This window comes from Micropterus dolomieu, linkage group LG16, assembly GCF_021292245.1.
Source record: "Micropterus dolomieu isolate WLL.071019.BEF.003 ecotype Adirondacks linkage group LG16, ASM2129224v1, whole genome shotgun sequence".
Lineage (NCBI taxonomy): Eukaryota > Metazoa > Chordata > Actinopteri > Centrarchiformes > Centrarchidae > Micropterus > Micropterus dolomieu.
The window spans coordinates 11,083,978-11,102,398 of record NC_060165.1 but is presented as its reverse complement, the minus strand read 5'-3'; the positions used below and the strand labels follow the sequence as shown (position 1 = coordinate 11,102,398).

The 18,421-nt window shown below is 40.2% G+C and overlaps 2 protein-coding genes across 4 annotated transcripts in view; one reads left to right on the top strand and one right to left on the bottom strand.

The window, feature by feature from the left end:
* Window positions 1-18,314, bottom strand: part of LOC123984595 (aldo-keto reductase family 1 member B1-like) — a 62,225-nt gene extending 43,911 nt beyond the window's left edge. Inside the window, exon 1 of the mRNA XM_046071554.1 lies at window positions 18,106-18,314. The gene's annotated coding sequence lies outside the window, so the exon portion shown is untranslated. The remainder of the gene's footprint in view (window positions 1-18,105) is intronic.
* tfec (transcription factor EC) lies at window positions 6,423-18,383 on the top strand. Of its 3 annotated transcripts, none has more exons than XM_046071551.1 (8): window positions 6,423-6,543; window positions 10,746-10,997; window positions 11,782-11,883; window positions 13,989-14,109; window positions 15,090-15,146; window positions 15,265-15,340; window positions 16,238-16,385; window positions 17,491-18,383. In XM_046071551.1, the coding sequence occupies exons 1-8, from the start codon at window positions 6,487-6,489 to the stop codon at window positions 17,959-17,961; spliced, it is 1,284 nt and encodes a 427-aa protein (XP_045927507.1). In that variant the 5' UTR covers window positions 6,423-6,486; the 3' UTR covers window positions 17,962-18,383. The 3 variants fall into 3 exon arrangements, with proteins under 3 accessions (XP_045927507.1, XP_045927508.1, XP_045927506.1); XM_046071552.1 differs by lacking the exon at window positions 6,423-6,543 and adding an exon at window positions 9,633-10,207 and having other exon boundaries at window positions 13,989-14,034; XM_046071550.1 differs by lacking the exon at window positions 6,423-6,543 and adding an exon at window positions 9,633-10,207.
* Window positions 18,384-18,421: the final 38 nt, after the last annotated feature.

Sequence of the window (18,421 nt, the reverse complement as noted above, 5' to 3'; positions counted from 1 at the left end):
GTTGTCTTGAGACAATTTCACACTACAAAAATACTAAAAACAATGATTGTCTGGTTTGTAATGATATTATAAAAAATACTTTTGACTACACTATGCACTTAACTTACCAATAAATAATACAGAAATTATGAGGGAGTCTTAAAATGAGGATATAGTTAAATACACTGGAATTTGGAATTCGTTTTTTCTTAATATGTCAAAGCCTATGAAAGACTTTATAGTATATAATGATGTTTTACTAGAGAACTGATTGGGAGATAGTATTATTATTATTTATTTATTATTATTAATGAATCATCAAGTAAAAATTAACCGACATACTGGACTCTTTCTTCGTAAGTTGTTCATGATTAACTCTGAAGTAAGAGCTACAGAGTTTTGGTGAATTTAAAAACTCTGAAGGTACTTTGTACAATGTATCACTTTACTTGTTGGGGCACAAAATGAGTAAGTAATGATTAAGTAATTAGTTGTTAATAGATTTATGCCGCTCACCAGCTGGATTCATGTTTAATAAAAGAATTAAGTCAGACCCAAGGTTTTTGACTGCAGATGCAGATATACCATACACATAAAGTGTAGTACCGGTATTTTTGACTTGAATAATTTTCTCTTTTAAATGTTTGCAAAGTGGTCAAAGAGTCAAAACACTGGTGTTGGCTCATAGCACACCAGGAATTAGCGGGTCATCCATCTTATTGCTGGATCTATGGTCTTCTTGGCCTTACTCTGTCGTGACAACTCACTTTTTTTTTTACCTTGCTGAGTGATGATGACTCACACAATTAGTATTTTGACCATTTTTTACTCTAATATATTTCTTAAGGCTACACAAACTGACCTGTGACGTGCTCTCTTATCTTAGATGTCGTTATATCTCCTGTTTTTAGAAACAGGCAGAAAATAAAAACATTCAAAGCAAAGGGAACTGCACTCTATTCTTTAAATAAAACAAATTAAATCCTATTAGATATCCTATTTTCTTCCTCTGTGTACTGAGCATTTTGTCTTTAGACTTTTGCACAGGCTTGGAAGGCCTTTCCTTTGGTGAGCTGGGACTGTCTCGCAATCAATCATGTGCATAATTTTAATAAGACTTCATCTTCGTAGTTATAGTTGGAGCCCACCGGGGCTTCTTTTCACTGTCTGCCAAAGTGAGAGATTAAAGTTGTCTACAGTACAGCTTTCTGACATCATTCAGAGAGGCAATGCTAAGCACCGGTCTATCCTGTTCTAGCTCACTGGACAGTGAGGGTCAAGGATGAAGTGCCCCTTTCAGGACCACAACCACTACACAGCAGTTTACCCAGAATCCTCTGCTCTGTATTGCTCAGCAGCTTTGCTGCTGTGGTTTGGATCTGCTTTTGATCGGTGAAGATTAGGTCCATTTTCTGTTTACTTTGAATTTGCCTTATAATCGATGTGAATCCAAATTCGGTGATTTAACATTTTAACTTTAGCTTAAAGAGGTGGTATTATGCTTTTTGGCTTTTTCCCTCTCCTTTATTGAGTTAAATATCTTTTTTGTGCATGTAACAGGTTTGCAAAGTGAAAAAACCACCAAAAGTCCACCCCAAAGGGAGTTCCCATCTCCCACAGAAAACTCTGCTCTGAAGTGCCTGAAAACAGCTCGTTTGTAGTCCAGCCTTCACTTCCGCTTTCTTGTGATGTCACAAGAAAATACGTGTCATATTGCTCACTGAGCGACTAGTCTGACACGCCCTCAAAAACACCGGTGGAAAAACACTGACCTCCAGCACACACCTCTCCTCTCCTTTCCAAACACTAGCTACCCTCCAGGAAGTCAATGGACATGAAGTTACTGTGATGTAGAGACAGAGCTCAGTTAAAACTTTATGGATGAAAGATACTTTTGTTACAGATTAATAACTCACCACTCTGAAACTCTTGCTCCAGTCCATATTGCCAAGGTGGTCGGCAACATGTAGCCTACAGCTGAATCAAAGCTGTTTACTGTCTTTTCGCTGACCCGCCTTTCTCTGCTTCTGATTGGCTAGTAGTCCTTAACTAGGAACTGCGCATGTGCAACTCCCAACAAAGATCATTTAGAGACAAGATGTATCACTCCATAGCTGAAACGAAGCCTTCAGCACAGGTTGAAAAGAGGAGCTGCAGAAATGTGCAGTATAAAAAGAAATTTTGTGTTGTTTGAAAATTAAACCATGTAAACCTGTTCTGGTACAACCCCTAAAAATGATTTTGAACCTGAAAATGAGTATAATACCACCTCTTTAAGAATTATACACAAAACATTTACAAAACAAAAATGGTACGCACGCAGAAGAGAGACTGTAGTATGTGATAAAGTATTCTATAATTGGTTGGTAAACTTGAGAACACGCTTACTTAAGATATGTTCAAACAGAAAAAAAATGTTTTTGCCTTACTTGTGTAAATTGTTATAAACTGTTTTTGTCTGTTTCTTCACCCCAAACAGTCAGTGTACCAACTTTACAGATATAAGCTGTAGCAAGCTAGCAATTTATGTTCAGATACTGAGAGATGTTAGAACTCACCAGGAACTCTCAGTTGTTTGTTATTTCACTCCGGTCACCTTTTTCTTCTTGTATCTGTACATATAATACATTTAGTCAATTAAGCACACCTTTTTCGCTTAAGTTGAAACACTTTGAAACACAGTAATCTATGATGGTAGTTCTCAGCTCTCAGTTCACATCCATCCATTCAACCTCACATATTTCTGTTGATATTGCATGCAATTGTGCTGCATCTAAAATTAGAATTGTGTTCTGTTTGAACACACATTAAAATATTAGCTTTTGAATTTCCGCCTTGAATCAGCTGTATGTGTTATTGAATTATTCCCTAACAAAACACAAAACTGCTACCTACACCCTCATTTCAAATTTCATCAAGGCCCTGTCCATGCTAAGGCATGATTTCAGATCAACATGGTATTATCTGATTATTATTATTATTATTAATACCTTACTTTATTAGCTTGGTGTTAGTCTATGAGTACTTTGCCTTGCATGGCTTGGTTAGCCACTGTATATAAGAAAGAGCATTGTTTTTGTTTTTTGGATTTGAACTGTAACTGATGCATTGCATTTTTTTGGATGTGTCAGCCTTAAAGCCTAAACACACTCACTAGCTTAGGTGGCATACTGTAGATACAGTTCCACAAGCTCATTTGACATGCAAGAATATAGATACAACAGGACATCCAAGCACATACATAAATACACGGAACAAAATTATAAACACTTTTGTTTTTACCCCCATTCATCATGAGCTGAATTCAAAGATCTAAGACTTTCTCTATGTACACAAAAGGCCTATTTCTCTCAAATAATGTACAGAAATCTGACAAAATCTGTGTTAGTAAGCACTTCTCATTTGCCGAGATAATCCATCCACCTCACAGGTGTGGCATATCAAGATGCTGATCAGACAACATGGGTTTGAACAGGTTTGCTTTATGCTAGCCACAATAAAAGGCAACTAGAAAATGTGCCGTTCCATCACACAGCACAGCGCCACAGATGTTGCAAGTTTTGAGGGAGCATGTAATTGGCATGCTGAGTGCAGGAATGTCCACCAGAGCTGTTGCGTTTATAATTTTGTTCAGTGTAGCTAACCTAAGTATGTGTCTCTGTTAAGGTCTGTATGTGCTTATGTGCATGTAAGCATGTGTGCAGAGCGTCTACAAACTCTCAGGTGTTCTTGTGAACAAGCTCCTTTTCACTGCTCACGGAGAATAATGTGCTCTAACGGATTTAGCTGCAAAAATTGTATAATTCCATTTTAACTAATTACATCTCCTCTGCACTGACAGTGAGGACAAGCTGCACTGCATCCTTCTCTTCATCTTTCTCCTCCTTCTCTCACTCAGCTTTCTGAAGTCTTTCAGTTGACTGAAACTGCTGAACTGTTATGTAAGGTTTGTTATTTGTAAAAATTGGAAGTAAATGAGTCAGTTACAATATAAAAATACTTTGTTAGTGTACTTATGTATGTTATTTAAAGTATGTGTTATCATGTGCATCACATATTTATGTTTTTAATAACATTAACATCACAGCATTTTTTTAAATAAAATTTTAGCACTGACCAAAAATTTAATTATAATAAAACACCAAAGAAATAATTTGCTTATTGAGTAGTCCACCAAACTATTCAGGAAATGTTGGGTCATTTTTCTTGTAAGAATTTCCTACTATTTTGTGTTCTACCAGCATAAACATGCTTGTGATTGCCGCAATCACAGCATCGATACTTAAGAACGGTAATGCTTTGCAGATGTATGATATAGGGATTACATTTAAAATCAAACGTAGGTCTTAAGAATATACCCAGTGTGTTTTGGTGAAAAATGTTAAATATAAAAATCCCGTTCACAATCAAGATTCCAATGTGTACCGAAGTCATATTCCGCATTTACTTTAAATAAGATTTCTAATAATTTTTCACACAACTGTCAAGGCAAGACCATTTTCATTAATTCAATATTTCATCAAGGTATCAAGCACACACGCACACACGCTCTCACACATAGTTTCACGTGTAATCCAGTTAAAATGGCTGTAATATTTAATTCATATGAGAATCATTAAAAGTGCAGTGGTGCTGTGTCCATTATGCATTCCTTTTCTAGAAGGATAAAACAGTCCTCAGATGTGGGAGCTGCACTTTGAAGTGTTGTCTCAGAAGCAGGCTAACTCTTACAGGAAGTCCCTGATGTTTAAAACATGACATGTGGAGGGACTAACAAAGGTGAGCACCTGTGGCTTGCCCCAAGATGAGCCAAAAATGGCCAGCCAGGAATTTGGCTAGATCACATAGACTGTGCACACAAAACGGACATCTTGTAAACAAGAAGCAAACAAGTACACACGTGGGTAACGGTGACATTGTAAGAATACAAAACACAGTGATGTTCACGTAACAACAAACAAATATGGACACACTCTCACAAAGACGCAGCAGACATGAAGAACAGCTGAGAGTGTGTGTCTTGTTGACCTTCTAATAGCAGCGAAATGATTCAGACACAGCAGCAAAAATAATGCACAACCATCCAGCTGACTGAGACTGTAATCATCTGCTGGGTTATAACAAGAACTCCTCTTCTCAGAGATTATTGTACAGATTGCAATTTAATGAAATCATCCACCATTGACACGTGTGGGACAAATTGCAATTTAACAGCTGAGAGGAGACATTAGCTGATTGTGCATAACAGTGTTAAAATGATTCTTTAAAAATATAATCTCTACCAGCTTGATTTAACTGAATCATTGTGATTCGATTTGCCTTATTACATTCAATGTCCTCAATTGAAGTTCTGATGTGGTTATTAAAGTGTATCAAAATATATAACACCCTCAGTTCCTGTTTGCAATAATCACTGAATCAACCGTGAGTATAAAACTGTGATTCTCAATTTTTCAGAACACAGGAGCATCCTGGATTTCACTTTGTGCTAAAAGGGACTAGGGAGTGATTAGGGACTCATTAACATTTGGCAATATTGTTGTTACACATTCATGCCAATAAAGCTAATTTGAATTTGAACATACTGTAGGTCAGGTAAATGCAGTCAAGTAGATGGTTGGATAGAAAACAGACAGTACTCTGTGTTAGCATTGTTAGCTGTAATACAGTGTTTTACAGATGACCATGGTGCAAGTAAAACAGAACTATAGTGATTTGTTTTGCTAACCATGGCAGGATTTTAAAGTTGGACTCCGCTTTCATGTGTTTAATATGTTTGTGGCTTCTGATTTGACTGATAGTTGGGAAAATAGGGAGGATTTGCAATGACCCTGGTCAGTTTTGCTGTGTCCAGGAATTCTCTGAGAGCCATTCTGGGAAGACCTGTATTGGCCTTTGTTGTGGCCTGACAGTGACTAAGACATGATAACAACTTTGTCTGAGTGTACATCTGTGGGTTTTAGCGTATTTGCACACAGATGACATTTTTGTGCGTTTCCCCAGTTGAATCTGTGACCGTAGTTTGATGGTTAAAGAGCCTTCCAAGGGAAGTGGGTGTCATGAAGATAACCTGGGAGAATGTGCTGAGCTGGGCTGGATGTACTGCAGGAAGGAAAGTGTGGTGATCCACAAGCAGGAACTCACATTCTGTCAACTTATTATACCCCTATCCACACACACACACACACACACACACACACACACCCCCCAACCCCCCCAACTGCCATCTGTATTTCTGCTTCTGTCAGGCCTTTCCCTGACCAAAAGCACACACGCGTACTAACACACATGCAGGAAACAGCCCGTGCAGCTCCCAAATAAGCTGATGTGTCATGCCTTCCTTTCCGATATTTCTGCAAAAGCTCAGGAAGGAGGCTGCAGCACCTCTCTTCTTCTTCCTCTTCTCCTCCTGTCTCGGTGAGACACAGCTGTAGCTGTGACAGTTCTTGTTCTTCTGCACGAATTTGCAGCGCCCCTGTGGTGGGAGACGCTGCCACTCTGGGAGCCATGAGTCGTTGTTGTGTGGTCAAAGTGATCACCTTGACAGAGATCCAACTTCTACAGGTAGGGGGGAGCGACTCAACTACAGGCCAGGGAAAATTGGGACAAGATCAGATATAGAAAAGCGTATTTGTATAAGTATGTGTGTATTTGTTTGGGTTTGCATGCAAGAGAAAGTGTCTGTGCTTTGTAAAAGGCATGCACCTACAACCAGAAGAACCGAACAGCCACTGTGGAATGCAAACTTTGCGCTCAGTTTGCTATCCCAGTCTTATCTTCCCTCACATTTCACAATCTAGGCTATGTGGTTACAGCTATATACTGGTTAGCAGGCTCAGCACAAAAGACAGTATGCATGTCTGAGAAGGCTTTTTGTTCCACTTTCATCTTATGTTTGTTCAAGAATGGGAAAATATAATCGAGCATTGCTATTCTGCATTCACTAACTGTGTCAATATGTTGTAAAATACAGCATTTTGCAGAAATGAATCCAAACCTCCTACAAGGTTTTGTCCATAATTTGTACAGCTAGTTAATGTCACCATCACCCAGTGTTTCATAATTTGCTGGATTTTTCTGAAGTGAAAGGAGAACTTGGGCAAGACTGAAACTGAGTTAAGCAAGAGCTTTTCATTTAGAAGAAACACCTGTGAGTTTGTCTGTTACAATGTACATTGTGAGTGCAGCATTTCAGTGGGAATAAAGAAATACACCTTTTAACTCAGAGGTAAATCACAACACTATTAAACACATCTCATAAATAGAGGCTAAAGAAATCATGATTTGAAAGAATGCATTAAACTGTGCTTTGAGATTTAGCATTGAGTGTCCATGTGTTTGTAATCTAAAGTAGTGTTCTGATTTTTTAGTGGAGAATTTGTAATTTTAATAACAAACATATTTGGGAGTATATGTTCTGTAATGCAGGATACTGATCACTTATGATATTTTCATTTGAGGGCGAGAGAGATGTTATTAGAGCATTGCTGTGACATGCTTTCTGGTTGCAGTTATGTGCACTTGATTGCATGAATCAGATACATATTCTATATAACAGCTGGAAAAACACACGTGATGTGACTTCACAGGTGTTGTCTGGTTATTAAATCTTTATTTTAATAAAGATAATAAAGATAGGGAGATGCAGCTCATTTTCCTAATGACATGACATATCTCTTAACTGGATGCACCAAGCACAAACACAAACCATACAAATATTAGTTTACTATTCAGAAACTATGAAACATAATGAAGCAGACGGCTAAAATAAATTTAAGGGACATATTAAAATGTTGTTGCATCAAATAGTGGCCATATGCAAAACTATCAGGAGCTGTGTAGAAACCCCAAAATCTGATTATATCATTGATTCGTATTAGTGAATTGGGAATTTTAGCCTACATAGTCCGCTATAGGTTTGCATGTCAGGAATATGTTTGTAAATGTGTATAAATGGAAAGTGAACCTGTGACCTCTTCTCTACCAGTAACCGCAAACACTGTCTCAGTTGTTGTAGCAGGTGCTAGTAGCTGTTTTGAGAAAGAGAAAACTGAAGTGTCTAAAACACCAGATTAGTCACTACAATCCCAAACTTGAGCCTTGATTGATAAGATTCTTATCTCATTCCTATCCCATTTGTATGGCTGGCATTGATACTTTTCAGCATGTCCCCTTCACACATGCACAGGCCCGCCATTGTCAAGGTTGGCCTCGGTGACTGAAGCACCATTACCTCTCAAATCTAATCAGATTCCCTTAAGTGGATAACAAGCGTGTCTCCGGCATTTACAGTAGTGAGAAAGCTGAAGTGAAACCAGGACAAACCGCTGTCACACAAAGCAGATGTGGTGTTTAGCAGTCATGGCATCCCTCCTGCTATCCGTAGTGGAAAAAAATGTTGATTCGCTAACAACTGCCATCTTGTTTGGCTTGGAGAAGTCAGATAAGAGCTCTCAGTCTCTACTGACAAGTTGAGTATTGTGATGAGACTTGGTGGATGAGTGGTGAATAAGGGCAACTAGTCTAGCTGACGAGGAGAATTTAAATCTGAGTTTTATTGTAAAGTCCAATTCCAAATTGCCACAGCTAGAAGTGAGTGTTGTGTTGGTAACCCATAAATAACTATAATTGTTGCTAAAAGTCTCAAAACATAATAGGCTACTTGCTAGCGAGCTACTCATTTAATCAATTCCAGAAATTCTTTCTGTGAGACTTGAGAAGAAATGACACATTGTTTCTCATAAAAATATATATATTAAAGTTGAAATCACAAGCGCTCTAAAGCACTGTTGCTCAACTGAGTTCCCTCAGGAGTTTTGTTGCTACAGCCTTATTCGATCTGGTATGATCAGTTGCTACCTTGACTTTACTTAACCAACGTTGGCTTGGTTCAGTAAAGTCAAGGTAAAGAGTGAGTTAGCTGACTTTATGATTCTTCTCCACTTGTGCTACTGTTACTGTGGCTACTGTTTAGCGCTGACCATTATCCAGTAACTGTCACTAGCAGAAGTTACAGTTATAGTCTTGCTTTCGATGCTTTCATTCTCTGTAATTTTACTTCATAGATGACACTTGTTTTTGGGGTTATTGTAACGTTTTATTAAAGTGACCTTATTAATATGGGACCAGAGAGAAGAGAATGTATTTGTCTTCAATATCACATTACTTTTAACCAATCAGTTATTCATATTAAGTTAAGTCACATGGCATGGTCACCAAGTAAATCTGCTAAAGTACTAAACCAGCATTGTTGCTTATCTGACTTTCTTCTACTTCCAGTTGATTAGCAGAGGTCATAGAAAAAAGTATCCATGTAGTTATAAAAGTTATAAAGTACAGGCAAGCCCATAGAGCGTGTTATTTTGACCAGTGAACAAAATAATTTAAAGAGGAAGTTCAAAAGAATCTGGATAAAAGAAACAGACAAAGTGACCATCTACAACTAACATGACTAACAGGATATTAACACTGCTAACAATACATGTATTATTATTATTAAGTATACCTAAAAATACTCTACAGGCCATAAACTAATAAAACAAGTTACAACAGTGAGCTTCTTTGTTACTCCAGACCAGTAAGTGAACTAAATATTTTTATGTGAAATGTCCCGTCTGAAAATAGCCCTAGACCTACAGTAATAAAAACCTCAAAATAGCTTTATTGCAGTTATTGTTTGGGGACTGATAATACTAAACTGTCTACATTGAAACCAGTGAATGAATGGTTAAAAATGGCATTAGAGGAGTTATTTAAAACCCCCATTGGGGAACAAGGGTCACTTGTGCTGCTACAACCCCTGGAGCAGGCAGCAGAGGGCATTGGGAGCTGACCACTGATTGGTCAGTCAGACAGAAAAGGGCGGTCCAAATGAATTAGTGATACACACTAAAGGCAGATATCCTGCAGTGATCAAACCATGGGTGATCTGACAGACCGGTGTTTGAAGTGATTATCATGCTACGCAACATAAAGGCTTACGCCCAGCTTTGGGCCTAATGAATTCACTTAGGGCCCTTTAGAAGACATTTGTAGGGGACTGGAAAGTTCAGACACTTACTGAGAAGTCAGCAGAAGAACAGGATAGCAGCAGTAGACCTGGATCCCTAAAGCTGACCTGCTGCTACACCAAAACAAGCCAATCTGAAGATTATCTGCTCTTCTGAGAATGCCACACTTAAGTGACTGCAGTTACTACATGATGCTGGACGCAACCAGAGCTTCAAATGTAAGAAATTGACATATATTGAAATTAAGTAAATTCTGAATTACTTGGTAAAATGTTTTGTTAAACAGTGATATCATGTTTTCAGATGTAACATTTGTGTAAGGCTTTTATGGTTTGGCTATGTTGGTTGCTGGCTAGTATTGTAGATTAATAGAAAATTACACAAAATTATACATTTTGTTTGTCAATTTAAGATAATTTCACTGGAAAAGGCGTTTACTCTATTGACCACATTTTTCAGTCAGGAGCTGGTACTAAATTTACGGAATATGACAATTGTGAATGAGTAATAATTCTCTTAAAGACAAGTTCTAAAAACACAGTATTGCTGTTAATCTGTAAATTTGCTCTGCACAAGTGACTAATAATGGGAAAAGTCTGACTCTCAACTTTGTGCGTTGTCACAAAGCCGGCAGCTCTTGTGCTTAGTCAGCGCTGTTTCAGTGGTGTGAGAAACAATGTGCACTCTCCAACCCCGTGAACCTATTTTCTATTCAGTCGGCTAACTGAACATGTGTATGATCTGTGTTTGCTGCAGGTACACAGCCACCTGGAGAACTCCAAGTTCCACCTCCACCAGACCCAGAATCAGCAGGTCAAGCAGTACCTGACACTGGGCTCCAAGCTGGCCTCTTCGGCCGGGCAGGGCCACACCATTCCGCATCCACACACCCCTGGCCAGCTGGCCACCGTGCCGGTCATGAGGAACGGACACATGCCCTCTGTCAGCGACAGCAGTAACCCCAACAGCCCCGTTACCCTGCTCACTATGGCCAATCACGACAGCGAGGTGAGTGAAAAAGAAAGTGTCTAAATCTGAATTATGATGTCGCTGAATTTATGGAACTGAAATTGAAATAAAATCAAAATGTGCCTAACGGTGACTGGAAAACAGTGACATTGCAACAAAAACTTTGAACCACAAACTGGGTCACATACGGACGAACTGTGGGTCATAATTTTTGTAGGTTTTGCAATGTTCTTGACACGTTTTCCTGTCTACACCCCACATTCCTGTCAAAAGCAATATTTTGTTCTTTGTTCATCTGTTACGCCATCTGTAAGATTTGCATCTTAGTCCCTCTATATTCTGTCATTAGGAGAGATAAATCATGGCGGAAAGTTTGTTTGGATAGACAGTTAACATGTAATATAATTCACAAGTAACAGTAACCTGTAAAATGTCTATCTGGATTGGGTTTGAACCTCAGAGAGTGGTTCCAACTAATTATCTAAACAAAGTGATGCCATTATTGATCTCCCTCTCTCTCTGATGTGTTCATCAATAACTTCAGACATGCAGTCTCTGATGAGAGAACCCTTTCAAAGGAGGAAACTAGTTTGATAACAGATGTATGTTTCTCCCGCCAACACTGCTAACTAATTTATGTGACGTGGCGGTGGAGAGCTTGTCTGTTATTGGATTAGTCTCTGCACAGTCCCTCCCCTTTTCTCGTTTTTATTTTGGTTTGAATGTTGAGATTTCAAAAGAACAGACGTGGACAGTATTGAAATTCTTGTACAAACTTCATCAGTCTGTCCATGAGTACACTGAAATTACTGTTTTCTTTTAGTTTCCAATGGATGAAGTTATTGATGACCTAATTAGTCTTGAATCCGGTTTCAATGATGGAGGCTTGGATTGCATGGAGCCTAACATGATAATGCAAAGCAATGTAAGTATGAGACACATTAACTATTGCTCTAACAGCTGTAACTAACACTGTTTAAAATGCAGACAGACAACAGTTTGAAGGTCTTTTGTATTGATTTCTGCAACATATCCTTTGTTTGTTAAGCTGTTCACATTATTGAAGTTAGGTTTATGTCAAGTTAAGTTCCCTTAGGAATGACCTCTCTTTTATGTTGAAAGGGGACTTGAAAGTGGGGTTCCTCCACCCAGACGTGTAGGTGCAAGCTTGACTTGCTTGGGAAAAAGGGGACCTGTCTTGGTTTGAGGTCAGCTTAAGTCTAGAGATGAGTCAAAGTTCATTGGGGCTTAGCAACATTTCTCACATTACTCAAGAAGATCAACAATACAGATTAAATTAAAAAAGAGGGATGTTTATGGATATATACGTAACAACAACATCATAAAAGAAGCTACATTTCAAAGGTCCATTCTTGGGAAGACGACTGACTAGAAATGAAAAACTGAGCAAAACTCTCGGACAAGGGTTCCATTTGGACCGGAGAACATAGCAACACCTGAACCAAATGCAGAGAGAGCTTATGAGATGGGAACACTGGGAATCTGGCCTAAATCCTTAAATACAGAGGGAGCCAGATGGACAGAAAAAGAATCATACATGCAGATAAAGTGACACGGAGCAAAACATTACAGATACTGTGACAAAGAAGGAATGAGAGGGGGGAGGAAAAGGCGTGAGGGGATAGGAGGAGGGATGGGACAGCAAGTAGGTTGCAAATGAGGACAGAAGCGCGACAGAGGAGCGAGAAGGGATTTTTTTTGTTGTTGGAGAGAGTTACTGAGCCATTGGATTGGGCTAATGCATACACTCCCCATGGGCTTGTTCAGAAATGATACCATGCTTAAATGGATCAATTCATCCTAATTAGTCATACAGTACGATACATCACATCGTTTCGCCGTGTCAACACATCCTAGAACACAGACGGGAGAGGGATTGAAGTGATTACAATAGGAGTAGTAGGGGAATTGTTGCAATCTTTCACTTTGATAAGCACTTTTGTCCTCCCCTCCTCCTCTTCTCCAGTGTTGGTGAGATAATGGGAAAAAAACGCACATGCAAACCAAACCGAACGCAGATATCTGAAATGTCTGCAGTTTCTTCTGTTTTGTTTTTTCTGTTTTTTTTCTCTTGCTTTCCATTCCTTCCCATCTCTTGACTTGACATGCAGCCTTATCACATTCCCCAGTCTAGTAGTTAGATTTGACACACATCGTGGATAAAATTGGCTGCGCGCATCTTGGAATGCATGGTGGCTTCTGTAGCATTTTCCCATTAATGCACAAATGCGAATTAGACACACATGTGTGTCGGCACGCTAAATCTTGACATCTCCCCAGTCCGTGAAAAGATGTCTTATCGCTGAACTGATGTATGCTTTCCCAGACAAGAAGAGACCCGTAGGAAAACAGTTTTGCCTCTGTTCAAGCAGTTGACCTAGCTAGCCTTTTCATCTAATGGGATGCTATTTTCAACACAGAGCACATCTCTGTGTTGGGAGTACTCTCAGGCGGAGGGGTTTTGAAAATGGTGGCATTTTCACAACCCAGATCAAGGCACTACGTCTGGTCAAAGCAAACCTCAGAGGGCTGCAAGCCTGGGTTAGAGGTCGGGGCTAGATGGAGTAGCCTACAGCTGAAGGATGGAAACACTTTATTGACCTGGTTGACCAATGTTCACTTCTTGTTAAGTAGTTTTTACTCTTTGTGCTAAAACATGAGCAGGCAATCTGAATATGACAACAATTCATGGTCACAGCAGTGGATTTGCCCTGTCCTGCTGAGGGGAGACTATGTGGATACTACAACTCCCTGCCGCGTAGTCCAAAGCCAGAGGCCTGGAGGCTGACAACCTTCTTTGCTAGGCTCTGAACACTCCACCCGCCTCTTGTCATTTTCGTCAATGCTAAACAAAGTCCCACAGCAGCTAAAAACAACTATTTGTGTTGTGGTTTTTGTTGAAAGTGTGAAAGGCATGTGTTTATATGCGTGTGAAATGCAAATGAGTTTGCCTGCTTCCCCTGTCACTGACCCTTTCACTTTCTTTCTCTCCCTCTCTCCCCTTCCTAGGTGTCCCTCAGTGGCAGCATGCTGGACGTCTATGGGGGCGAACAAGGTATGAACGCCCCTAATGGTGGAATGAGTCCCACATCTAACCCCACAAAGCTCACTGTAAAAAGGGAATACACAGGTATGGACTCATACCATAGCATTTGATCAAACAACTAACCAATTATTATATGCTCACATTGCTGTAAGTTAAGTTAAAATCACAAAAAAATCTGGCTGTCAGATAAAAGACATTTTAGGGAATTAAAACAAAAAATATTGCATATTAAGCAAAAATGAATTAATTATGCTCTGGGTGGGTGCTAAAAAGAACAGAGTGGACCTGCTTTAGCTAAAAAAGGCAACATGCTGTGGTTCCATTAATAGGCCGTAGAAACGTGTAGACTTTTCGTCACAGTGCAAAAAAAAAAAACAAACAGAGGGCCCTTTAAGACGTTTCTTATTAATGTCATGCATCAAGCAAATAAGCCTAATTGATTTAGGAAATTAAAAGGATGCCTGAAGAACCCTTCACTCTCAACGGGCTGTTTTATTTGAGTGTGGGCGGAGAGGACAATGGGTTGAGTTTAAATTGTCTTGATTGAATCAACAGAGACAAATTGGGAAATCCAATCTCAGGTCCCCAATTATGTAATTTGGAAGAATGTGAATACGAATATGGATGCACTGGCATTTTTGTCCCTCTGCAAGACAGATTAGTGAATTTGCTAAACTGTCTTAATTACAGAGTTTAAATAGTTTAAGTGATCACCATTTTCTTTTCCACAATGGGCTTCAGACATGCTGGAGGGGATCAATTGAGCTCTGTGTGTGCGTGTGTGTGTGTGTGTGTGTGTGTGTGTGTGTGTGTGTGTGTGTGTGTGTGTGTGTGTGTGTGTGTGTGTGTGTGTGTGTGTGTGTAGGTCAAACTTGGTGTGGTGTGGATGCACGGAAACTACACATTCTGGCTGACCCCAGCACTGAACTCTCTCAAAATAACTGATTGTATGCCTCCTGACTGGGCCTTTTGTGCCGTTTTGTGTTCGTTGTCTTTCAGTTTCAAAATTGGTGTGCGTTGCTAATCAATTCGTTCCCTCTCTGTGATTTATTGTTTTTGTACAGAACACGACACAAGGGTGATGGCCAAAGAGAGACAGAAAAAGGACAACCATAATTTGAGTAAGTGTCTCCCGCTGCCTCTCAACTCGCTCACAGTTTATTATGTAAAATTTGTTTTTTAGCATGGCAGCTGACAGTGCCCTAATCATCTCTCTCTCTCTTTTTTGTTCTTGTTTAGTTGAAAGAAGGCGAAGATACAACATCAACTACAGGATTAAGGAACTGGGGACACTAATACCAAAGTCAAATGACCCGTAAGTTGCAACATCTAAATGTATTTATTGAAACAATGCCACTGAAGTGACTGCAAGACCTTGCCTGATGGCGAAGCATATTCAATTCGAAGCACAAAGACACTCTACACGTTGTTCACTGAATTCAAATGAGTACTCAAGCGCATTTTAGTCATATTTCAAGGGTGCACTTGAACTTCCATTGAAGTCGACGTTCCAAGAGCTGTACATCTTCTCGCTGGGTCCCGGCAGTTCAGCTCAAAGCATGAATGATGAGGAAAGGGTCAAATGCAAAGAAGCAGGCCACACCATTTGAATCAAAGTTTGAAGCACAATTGGAACATAGCGATGGAGTATGGAGCGGAATCAAAATCCACCGGCCATCTTATGCAATTGAACTTTGCTTCAAATTTAAATGGAAGGTTAGCGTTGTCGTCGTGCCATTAACACGAGATAAAAGAGATTATTAGTGCTGATCAGACCAACGTCTCACTCGTGTGGAAAAGGACAATTTTACTACAGCTCCCCTTTCCTTTTAAAAAAAGTAATAATATCTGCAAAAAGAATGACTTGCACTCTTGCACCTCAAGCCCCCCCCCCAGTCTTCCTACTTAGCTCATTTTCCCTCACCTATTTTTACTTGAGGATTAATTTTACCGAACAAGAAGGTACGAGAATGGACTTTCCACATAGCTACTTAACTATTCTATTAAAATTCCCATTCAGTGTCCCCATGTAATGTCCAAGGATGAATAATTGCCCCATGTAAATCACCATTTCTTATTCATATCATAAAAGAGGAAAAAACCTCTGTGTTAAAACTTTTCCCCCCATTTTTTTTTTTTTTGCAGAGGATATTCTGCCAACATCAGGGGGTTCTGTGTAAAAGGTTATCTTTAACATTTCTTCTGTCTGCAGTGACATGCGCTGGAACAAAGGCACTATCCTGAAGGCCTCGGTGGAGTACATAAGGTGGCTGCAGAAGGAGCAGCAGCACGCTCGGGAGCTGGAGAGCCGTCAGAAGAAGCTGGAGCAAGCAAATAGGAGACTGCTTCTGAGGATCCAGGTAACACAATATAACAGTCTAAATGTGTTTGATTTGTGTCTGTGGTATACATGGTGATAAAACACTGATAGATGGCAATACTACTGACAGAAAAGGAGACTAAAGTAGAGTAAAGTATACAGCCTTAGACTTGTCTTCCCATGTTGCTCTAACACAAAACCAGTGTTCCTCCTAACAAATTTTAACGCACTCCTTAAAGCTCGGCCAATCAACTCACTAATGTCCCTTTAATGTTTTGGCACCTAGTCCCAGTGCAGGATCCAAGTAAACCCTTATTTTCACATTGCTGATTTATTTAAAAAACAACCTCTTCCATACATTATGCCAAAGATCGGTTTGATAAAGACAGAGGGCTCACCTCTGCTAATTTCCACTTCCAAAGCTTTACGACTCTACAACATAAACTAATTTCCACCTCGAAAGCTTTACGACACTATAACGTAAACTAATTTCCACCTTAAAAGCTTTACGACCCAAAAACCATAACTACCCACCCCCCTAACCCACTGTTGCTTACACTCCCCCCTATCTCTGATCTAATCTCAAGGCTCCCTGCCAGTTTACCTGATGAATGAAGTCAATAAGCCCAGGTCTTTCAGTGTAAAAAACACCGAAATCAGAAATAGATGATGAGCACAAACAGCACACGTAGATTGTGGCTTATCAGAGTTTACGCCAATGATGGGAAGAACACACAATCTGGTATTTTCTTCAAATATGACAAAACTATCCAGGAAACTCTGACCACCACTGATGATAAAAGGATAGTGAACAAAGGTCAAGCAGGGCTTTGTGATGACATGATCAGTGATTAGTGCCGATCATATACACTGTGAAAAGAGTGCGTGTGGGAGAAGACAGTGTCAACACCCACACTCCCCAAGTACAGTTCACTCAATTAATGTCAGTATGTGAAAAAGGTGTGGTGGCGATTGTTGTTCCGTGGTAAATCCACTCATATCTGAGGAAATGTTCACACATTTTTAGGTATCTAATCAGATCTTATCTAGGCTAACACACAATGCGTGTCATAGTAATTTTCTCAACAACACTTTAGAAGCAGATACCATCTTTAACTCATGGTTTCTTTTCTGTTGTTTTCCAGGAGCTTGAGATCCAGGCACGAGCACATGGCATCCCAAACATGGCTACAGCCTTGGGGACAACTGAACTATCCACCCATCTCCTCAAACAACAACAACAGCAGCAGCAGCAGCAGTCATCTCCCCAGACCCAGCAACCCCAGCAGCCGCCCCTCTACCAAGAGGATCCCAACAGCGACTACCTGCAAAGGATAGCCGTGGTGGCCGGTGTGCCGTCCATCCCCACTGCCAGCGGGCCGCAGGACCACATTGGTGCAGACGGCTGCACCACATTCTCCGACCCGCTGTCCCACTTCACAGACTTCTTCAGCGCTACCCTCAAGGAGGAGCATCGGCTGGACGAAATTCTGATGGATGACCCACTATCGCCCTTTGGCACCGACCCCCTCCTCTCAGCCAGCTCACCTGGAGCCGCATCCAAGGACAGCAGCCGCAGGAGCAGCTTCAGCTCTGCTGAGGGTGACGACCTATAAGGATGCCCTCTTCAGCTACACACTCTTGTTATCTCCTCATGACAATACAGTTGAAAACCCCACTGGTAAAGGACATACACAGAGCCTTTGAAAGACTGATGGCGCAACTTGCAGGGTTGCAAATAATTTAAATGACTTACACACCTGACAGTGCCCCCTCAAAGTGCCACCTGTACATAGAGTGTGGAGTTTGATCAGGTGGGTGTTCGAGCTGGAATGGCCCAAAAGCTTGCATTCTCCAGAGCTCAGCGGGATCAGGAAGAGCTCGTGGACCTCCTGCTTCTCCACCTGCTCTTTTTCACTTTTCTATAGACAATCAATATGTTTTGCGGCCTCCCGGACAGAGCAGAAACAGACCTGCAAGAAAAAGGGAGACATTTATCAGCGTTTAAGTACATTATGTATATGACCACTGTTGTTCTACTGTTGTTTTGTTGTTTTATTGGGGGGGGGGGGGGGT

Coding starts and splice junctions, on each gene's coding strand:
- tfec (XM_046071550.1), top strand. CDS start 10,148: ATGCCACACTTAAGTGACTGCAGTTACTACATGATGCTGGACGCAACC. Junction 11,884..13,988: donor ACATGATAATGCAAAGCAAT/GTAAGTATGAGA, acceptor TCCCCTTCCTAG/GTGTCCCTCAGTGGCAGCAT. Junction 16,386..17,490: donor GACTGCTTCTGAGGATCCAG/GTAACACAATAT, acceptor GTTGTTTTCCAG/GAGCTTGAGATCCAGGCACG.